At 47.2% G+C, this 9,160-nt stretch overlaps 2 protein-coding genes across 2 annotated transcripts; both read left to right on the forward strand.

Moving 5' to 3' along the window:
* The first annotated feature begins 3,816 nt into the window (after positions 1–3,816).
* LOC121834567 lies at positions 3,817–6,165 on the forward strand. The gene is made up of 3 exons (XM_042288285.1): positions 3,817–4,317; positions 5,610–5,808; positions 6,140–6,165. The coding sequence occupies exons 1-3, from the start codon at positions 3,958–3,960 to the stop codon at positions 6,163–6,165; spliced, it is 585 nt and encodes a 194-aa protein (XP_042144219.1). The 5' UTR covers positions 3,817–3,957.
* A 485-nt stretch (positions 6,166–6,650) lies between these two features.
* LOC115328087 lies at positions 6,651–8,147 on the forward strand. Its single transcript, XM_040216742.3, has one exon. It carries the CDS (start codon positions 6,681–6,683, stop codon positions 7,740–7,742), a length of 1,062 nt encoding a protein of 353 aa, XP_040072676.1. The 5' UTR covers positions 6,651–6,680; the 3' UTR covers positions 7,743–8,147.
* The last annotated feature ends 1,013 nt before the right edge of the window (positions 8,148–9,160 follow it).

A 9,160-nucleotide genomic window follows, 5' to 3' on the forward strand; every position in this document is an offset into this window, starting at 1 on the left:
GACCTGGCAAAATTTAACAATAAAATTTGCAGCTCTAACAGCAGCAGATGTGGCTTCAAACAAACAACAAACTTGTCGCTTCAAACTAACAATGGCCTCCAATATGAGGGTGGACAAGCTAGCTTCTTTTATATCTATTACAAGCTTGTACAAGTCACGACAACAGAAATAAAGGCCATGAGTTTCTTTTCTCTGCGCATGCGCACTTTCTCGCCTTCATTCCCATTGGCGCGACTCACGCTCAGGTAATGGCAATCAAAGATTGTAGCCTGTTCACCCTCATATTAAAATAGACTGTAAAGGTAGAACCTTCGGTAGTTCAGTTGCAGCTCCCTTGTCCCTATTTATTTTTACCATGACTGTATCTCTACTTGTTCAAGTTTTACGCGTAGGCTTTTAACAACTATACATGGCTTGCACGTGACGTCAATCCACCCCTCCTTTCTGGTGGTGAAATGTGCCTCGTTAGCGCAGAGGAAGCTATGCTCTCATGCACCCTCCCTCCCTTCCCTTCCCTTCCCTTCCCCCCCCCCCCCCCCCCCTGAGTACCCCAAGGCCCTCCTTTCTGATGGCAAGATTAACACGGTAGAGGCTATGCTCTCACGAGCCCTTTTCCTCATTGTGTCTGGCCAACTGATGTACATGCAAGCCATGTATAGAAAGGACTGACAGTCAAAATTTAAAAGAATCAAAACATCACAACAAAAAGGTAAAACATATATCATGACTAAACAAAAGACAAAGGATAGCTCACTTTGTAAAACAAAAGTTTTCCTTCGTCCGTTTTTTTATATTTCCCCATCTCAGGGTCTACAAGGTGTCGATTCATTACCAGCTCGTCTGCAACCTATCAATGCTAACCAAGATTAAGTTTAAAACCTATATACCCTTATGAAGCAGAGTCACTGATCTCTATGACAATTGCTGGATTGTGCTTCCCGCTCCCGCGAGTGAAGCCACCGAACGGCCATCTTGCTCGTAGACAAATTGTGTTGCAGAAGCTGGCGGCAGCGTGCTGAAGACACGTCTACTTGTTCATCATGTTTCGCCGAAGAAGGTTTTTAAGACCCTGCGTATGCATTGAGACTTGCCGTTGAGAACATGTGAAAAATTTTACGAAAGCGCAGTGCCGCAGGAAAACGGCAGAACTTGTAGAAAGCATGTTTCACCGGCTTTGCGGCAAGATCAAAGCTTCCTTGGCACGCCGAAACACTGCATCTCTGTGCCTTCACACGCTTGGATACCAATCAAGAATCAGTGCCGTGGCAAAGTTCTGAAAATGCGTCGCACGTAAATGTCTTTGTATCATATATCAGCCGTAGAGTTCTTGATCGTCCAGCTGTTCCGGCAATTTGTTATCAATAAAGGGGGGAAAACAATCTGTATGGCTGCTCTTATGCACTATTAACCATGGCTATGTTCCAAATCTACACTAATGGATCACATGGCGGCACAAATAGAGCAATGCTGTGGAGCAAGAATGGTTTTCGATGGCAAAAGTACAAGACGACGAGACTGAAAATCTTTGAGGCTAGGTAATCGGTTAACCAATCACATTTAGGTGAGCCGTGCTCAAAGTTGATGTCCCAAGCAATTGTTGATAATGAGCCCCAGACCACTGATCAGTGATGAGGAGCTGTGTGCGCGGTATTCTGTAAACCGCCTAACGACTTAAAAAAAGACGTACCATACCCCCCCCCCCTCCCCCCCTTTTCCGTCGCCACTGGACACTGGATCAAGCTCATTTCTCGACCGCAAGTGCCGTAAGCTAGAAATACAGTTGCCAGAGTAAAGTAAAACGCTGCTTCCAAGGCACATAGAGCTCCACGCACATTGAACTCCCAAAACACATCCACACGGTGTCGATTCTTGATTGGTATCCAAGCGAGCGAAGGCACAGAGACGCAGCACTTCTGCGTGCAAAGGAAGCTTTGATGATGCTGCGAGACCGGCAAAACTTGCTTTCGACGAGTTGAGCCTTTTTCCTGCGGCACTGCACTTTCGTAAATATTTCCACGTGTCCTCAACTGCAAGTCTCAACGCTTACACAGGGCCTTAAAAAGTTCTTCGGCGAATGACGACGAACGAGCAGAAAACGTGTCTTTAGCACGCTCCCGCCAGCCTCTGCAACGCTAGCAAAACCGCAATTTGCCTATGAGCAAGATGGTGGTCCGATGGCTTCACTCGCGCTGCAGCGACCAAGTGGGGCAGAGGCGTATATGCAGAGAGTTTGGCCATTCGTTGAGAAGTGTAAAAGACAAAACGAGGAGGTGCCATTGGCCGAAAGAGGGCTCGGCGTGTTCCAGGACGTCTTCACAAAGTCGATTGTGGCCAACCAGAAGTCAGAAAAAAACCCTGGCGGTGGTAGCAAGAAACTAACTTAATAAGTGCATCGGAGTAACTCTTGGCGACGAAAATATGGCGCATGAGGTGTTTCAATTACGGTCTTCGAAAATTATGGTGGAAGAGCGTGACTAGCGGAACGATCGACATAATCCGTACGTCAGGCGCCGAGGGCCGGGAATCTGCCATCCGAGTGGTCACACTGTCTGAGCAAAACAGAGTTGAGCGGCACATTCATTTCTTACATCTTTCTGAATGATCATGATCGAAACATCACGTGCACCCTATTTTCAACCATGAAGAGTTACTAAATTTCACTCTTACGCGCTTATTAAAACTATATACGAACCTTTGATTAAACAGTTTCTCGCTACCCAGCCAGGGGATTCTTTTAGGCTTCTGGTTGGCCAAGAGAGCATGTCAAGCCCACTTTCTACGTCTGGCCCACGCCCTGACTCCCCGCGCCTCCCATTGACGAAACTCTCTATACAGGGCTCTGAAGCGGGGAAGCGCGATCCAGCAATTGTCATAGAGATCACTGGGCAGCATGCACAAAGGGCTTATACCAAGTCATCCAGATTAGGGTACAGAAACACCACATGACTTTGTAGAAGCAAGGTCAGCGGAGCCCAGAATAGCCACGCACCGAAACCTGCGGCGCCAGAAAGACAGCGTACCTAAACGTCCGGTTCCCGTCACTTGTATGATTTGAAAGCAGGAAATGACAACGCGACCTTGGAGAAATGTTATTGATGGCGAGGGACAACCCTTGTCGAACTTTCTTGCCGCGGACTTCGAAACGAAGGTTCTCCGAGCAATGGTGTTCGTGTCATTCAACACCGGCGACAGATAATTCAGTTTTGGGATAAAATAACATTAGGCGGTGCACAAAATATTAGAGACATTAGCGACGTCAGAGGAAAACCACGTGCATGTTCATTCACTTACCTGCTTCAATCAACATCGCCTCTGCAGGCGGCTCTTCCGCGCTCCATCTCACCAAGACAACAGAACCCCGCAGGTCCTTGATGGCGCTGGGCTCCGCCATCAGACGTAGCCCTAGCTCTGTGTCCACAAGGACACGTGTAGGGTACACATCCCATTTCTCCTCCGACAGCCATCGGACTAAAATATGTGACATGTTCTCTCCAAGCCTGCACGCCTGCACTACGAGACGACGAGACTACGAACAACGTGTTGACTTGAAAACAGAACACATTGTTGCCAGCAGAGGCATAGACATTCGCTGTTTTACACGATGGGGAATTACATTTACATAAATGTTTCGGTTTATTAAAATAAGTTTTACATTATTAAGCATGAAAGAATTGTAAGTAATTAAATATGTCGAACTATAAAGTTTACCAATTATTGTGCAAGCCAGTGAGTAGGTAGTTTATATCCAATCCAGTCCCTGACCGCTATTGCGTGCGCTTCGATCCGGTTCGGTCGGTTTAGTGGTTCACGGCGGTTTGGTGTTCGTGTGGGATACCGCTCGATAATCGGGTTTGATCGTTTTGACTATAGCGTAGTGGCGTAGTGTTGGTACATCACTGTCACATCCCTATCTTCTGTTTTTGATCGTGGACGCCTCTGTATGAGGTTGAGCGCAGCATGGGGAAAAGACGGCCGTATAAGCAGTACCTGTGGGACCCTTCTTCCGAAGTGCCGACCCGCACGAAGCATCGACTTCGAAAAGAAGCAGAAAAAAGAAAACGGGAAGCGCTTGTGCTCACATCCAGTGACAGCGAACTCTCCGACTCGGAGCTGAGTCCTGGCATTCCACAAGTGGACAGTCCCGGGAGCGCATCGATGACCGTTCTGGACGAAGAAAATGCAAGTGTAGCCTCAACGTCTGGTCAAAGAAGCGTAGCAAATGAACGTTTCACGGAAGATCCGGTGTCGGAGTCGCCCTCGTCCGAAGGCGAAGACGACCCCCCGAGTTCAGAAGAGGCAGGGGCCAAAAGGGAAACGGTAATATACCTCGCTTTTCACATTGAGTAGAGCTGTACGCATTACGTCGTGCACCCCGGCTGGAAAGTGCTATACGGACTACCCGAAACTCGTATAACAAGAATGGTTACAACAAACTATCGACGCGGTGGCGTGGCTTAGTGGTAAGGCGTCTGTTTTGTAAGCAGCGGTGCCCTATTCGATGGGGTTCGAACCCCTGTGTAAACTTCCTCTTTTTTGTTTTTCTTTTCTTCTAGGACGTTTATGTTTGTTAAGCAATTGGCAATATTTACGACATTTCTTTTTTACAATTAACACTGAAAAAAAAAAAAAAGGAAACGTTGAGGAAATTTTGCTGAATTAAATGATATGGGACTCCCTTTCGGGAGGTACGATCGGGGACAGTGGGGCTCGGGTTGCTGGCTGAACGCCGCGCAGTGTCGTGTATGGGGGGAAGGGGCATGTGGGTTAATAGTTTTGTAATTAGCAGCCGCACACTCGCCGCAAAGCGGCGTGAACACAGGCAGGGGGCTGGCGTAACACGTCTCCCGTTGATACACGCGCCGCCTGGAAAGAGTGACCCAAATGGCGTGAGCTCTTCGCGTAGTGAGTATAACCATTTCTGGTCGAGGTGCACTATGTAGTGCGTATAGCTTTACTCTTTTCACGTTGGGTAATGCTATACGAACTATGTCGTGCAGCCTTAACTCTGTGTACAGAAATCTTGATGTGAAATGTAGCCATGCTTCAGGTCTCAAACCATAACATGAGGGGCAAAACCTGGAATTTGGATTGAAAAATGCAGGAAATGCAGGCGGGACACTACAATCCCTACAACACTACTCATAAGGCTATATCTCGAATGGACGGCCGTATTTTTGGAAAAAGAGGTCGCGATTGAGCGAGGCCGATAAACTGCGTGACATCAAGATATCTCGTTTCCTCCTCTCTTCGCTTCGCCCCCTCAAGGCGGCGAGGCGAAGAAGACGCGAGGCCGTTCCGTCTCCTTCTCGTAGAAACAAGACGTAAACATATCTGTCAAGTGCACCTCCTTTTTTCTTAAAAAATACAGTCATCCATTTGAGATATCGCTGAATGAGTGATGTTTTGGTGTTTGTAGCATCCTGTTGCACGCTTTTGCCGCCGTGTTTTGTGGAATTCAGATTTCAGTTCAGCATCCCTTTAACTCGAAATGAACAACACTACAGTGTTCTTGGTCCTGCAAAGACCTTGCTTTTGTTTTCAGCCCTAAACTCAGAAGTACACAATTTTTGTAGATTGATGTCTTTCTAATTCATCTACACAATTCACAGGATGAACCACTGTATCAAGGGGCCAAGCTGACGAGAGCGGAAAGCCTGATAATGGTGATGAGCCACAGCCTGCGGTACGACTCTTCGAAGGAATCAACCGAGAGCCTTCTGAAGCTTGTGGACTCCCATCTTCCGGAGGGAACAGTTTTTCCCAGGTCGAAGTTTTTATTTTTTAAGCATTTTGCTGGGGACGAAGCCAGTAAGGCAATGTATTTATACTGCCCCCAATGCGTATGCAATCTGGGGAAAGTGACTGCATCTCTCTTAGAAGTATCCTGCTCAGTCTGTAGTACTGTTTATAGAGCAGATGATCTTGTGTCGAAGGGTGCTTATTTTGTTTTTTTGGACCTTAAGTCCCAGGTTCGGGACATTTTGTTGAGTGGGAGCCTGAGCACTCCAGGAACGTTGGAGTATGATGTGCAGGACATCACACAAAGCTCTGTCTACCACAGCCTTCCGCTGAAAGAGGGGGATCTCAGCGTAACGTGGAATACCGATGGTGTTCCGCTTTTCGAGTCTTCGAATTACAGCATTTGGCCTTTGCTTCTGCAAGTGAATGAGCTGCCATTTCACGAACGCGTGCAGAACCTGCTGCTAGCAGGTTTGTGGTTTGGCCCTAAAAAGCCAGACATGAACTGTTTTTTGGAGCCATTTGTGGAGGTTATGAATGAACTGTCTTCTGTGGGTGTTCCTTGGACTGATGCTTCTGGCACACAAAAAGTATCTAGAGTGTTTCCAGGGCCATGTACAGTAGATACTGTTGCACGCTGTATGCTCATGAACATGACTCAGTTTAATGGGGCTTTTGGGTGCGGCTGGTGTGAGGCCGAAGGAGAGGTCGTGGAGAAAGGTCGAGGCCATGTAAGAGTGTACCCTGCGGTCGTTGGCACAACACGGTCTCATGAGTCGTTTCTCCTTCATTCTGAGAAGGCAGAGAAGCAAGGTGCACCAAGCCATGGTGTTAAGGGTGCAAGCATTCTTTTCGGATTGGCATTTTTCAACTTTGCCTCAGGTTTCATTGTTGATTACATGCACGCTGTGTGCTCCGGGTTCGTGAGATCCACGGCCTTTATGTGGTTCAAAGGTCGGAGTGGGCAGCACTACCACCTGGGTAGTTTCATGTCTGAAATAGACATGAAACTAAAAGCGCTGCAGCCAATCTGGGAGATCTCCCGACTTCCCAGATCTCTGAAGGACATGAAGTTCTGGAAGTCGTCGGAATGGCGCAGCTGGATGCTTTTTTATTCTCCTGTGGTCCTGAAGGGGTTCCTCCCGAAAAAGTACTTCGACAACTGGCTGAAGTTTGTGCGTATCATGCACTTCTTGTTGAGTCGCTCAGTTCCACTTGACAGCCTTCCACAGGTGAAAAGAGCAATGACCGCATTCCTCAAAGAGTTCGAGGAACTCTATGGCCAAGTCAACATGACTTACAACACGCACTTACTCCTCCACTTGATAGATAGTGTGAGACTGTGGGGACCCCTCTGGGGGTACTCCGCATATCCCTTTGAGTCAATGAATGGGAAACTTGTACGACTTGTAAATGGGACAAGATATGTTCAATGTCAGATTATTGATAAGTTTTCAATAATCCGAAGTCTTCCGAAACTGTGGGCAGTCGCCTCCAACCGCAGTGCTGATGACCAGATCGCGGTACTGCTCAGGTCACTGATGAAAGGCTACAACTTGAGGAAGCATGTGGTAAAGAATGGTGCCGTAATCTTCCAAGGAAAGGGTCAACCCGAAGGAGACAAAGTCCTTTTCAAGAAGGTTAGAATTGGTGCCTTCACGTACTGTGTCAAAGCACTGGACAAGTCCCGTAGGAAGAATTCCTACGTGTTTGTAGGGGGCATATTCGGGCAGCTAGTTGCCATTGTTGCTTGGTGCAAGCGGGGGCACACGTCATGTAGCTGTGTCAAAAATGTGACCCTGCGTTTAGAACAACTGAAAGTAAAGGACTTTGTTCTCAGCTCTTTTGGAGCTCTTTCTCTAGTACAGTTTGTTGAAGTGCAACACACTAATGCAATAATCGAAAAGGACGCTGCATCTGTTCAGAAGTGCATAGTTCTTTGCAATTCTTCTCGCACCTGTCTATGCGTTGTGAATGATACCTATGTGCTTGAGTCTGTCTGAAAGCTTGCAGTGAGGAAGGAGCATAAAAACAAAAGCCTCGAGGTGCACCTAAGTACTTCTTATGAGTTGTGAATGCGAAAGCACGTATGCCGCTCTTCGTTCCCTTCTTTGGTCTCCGGCGTACAGCGCGCTGACCTTGGGCGTGGAGCGGTGGAGCCGCTGCCTCGCGGACATAAGATTTAATGAAAGAAAGAATTTAATGTGCCGTTTTCGCGCTTCAAACTGAAGACGTCGGCTCTTTCCATGAGGCAGTTAATGCTTTTGCATTAAAACTTCCCTTTTAGTGCTCCTTCCTTAAGGTGTGATCTCATTGCCGATGCACCTGTCCTGTTCTTAAAGGGATACTACAACGAAATTTCGGCGCTCATTTTTTGGTCTATATGTGCTCAAAGGAGCAGCATCACATCGAACACACCAATATCTTGTTAAAATGTCACGAAAAGGAATTTTAAAACGAATTAAACGATTAGCAAAGAGCACCTGGTGGATGTCGCTAACGCCTCGCTTGTAATGCCCGTCTAGGAACCTTGACAGCTATTGACGGAGGTTGTCTCGCCTCCGGCCACGACGAGAGAAGTGGGGCAGCAGGAACTCCCCTCTCCCCGGGAATGCTTTTTGTATGTCGCAGAAGTCGCTATTGTCCCCCTACAAGATTACAGAAGATTAACCCGTCACTCAAAATTCATACAAAAGCAGCCGCTTCGGTGGCTGGAACGACTAGGCCATCCTCTCGACGTCAGCCTAGCCGTAGCTTTGCTCGTCTTGGGACGACCTACGTCACGATTGCGTTGGATGTCACGTGGTCTCCGCTGGGCCTTCTCCGAGCGCTTGCCAGAGTGGGCCGTTTATATCAAAAATACAGCCACCAGGCTCAAAATACAAACGTGCGATTGTCATTTACGGATATTGTGGATCATATTCAACCTATTTTTAAACACGACGAGAATATTTCAAATTTCGTTGAAGTATCCCTTTAAAGGGGCCATTACATGAAAATTAGTTAAGTCGGGTGACTCTTGATATGAAACCCTGATAGGTTGCTCAATATACATACCAACTTTCAGAATTTTTAGAGCTTTACTATTTCAAGAAATTAATTTTTTAATGTTACTCATTTGCATTTGGAGACCAGGCAACATTGTCACAATTCTGACGTAGCTGGCCCACAGCAGCCGCATTATGGCGCCCATGAACCACCTGGTTCATGGTTCATGGGTGCCATGGTTCGTGCAGCGTAGTTGCACCGGTTAAATCCTCTCTAATTCCAGGCTTTCGTTTGTTGCTTTGGCTAGTAAATGCTGCAGTGTAACTTCTTTTCACCACATAGGCGAGCAAAGCAAAGCAAGTTAGGACGCAGTGTATACCTCTCAGCGAAGCATTGTACGGCGACACTGTTTTGGGCTATTAATGATAAATAT

The sequence above is a fragment of the Ixodes scapularis genome, unplaced genomic scaffold (genome assembly GCF_016920785.2).
Source record: "Ixodes scapularis isolate PalLabHiFi unplaced genomic scaffold, ASM1692078v2 ptg001568l_1__unscaffolded, whole genome shotgun sequence".
Taxonomy (NCBI): Eukaryota; Metazoa; Arthropoda; class Arachnida; order Ixodida; family Ixodidae; genus Ixodes; species Ixodes scapularis.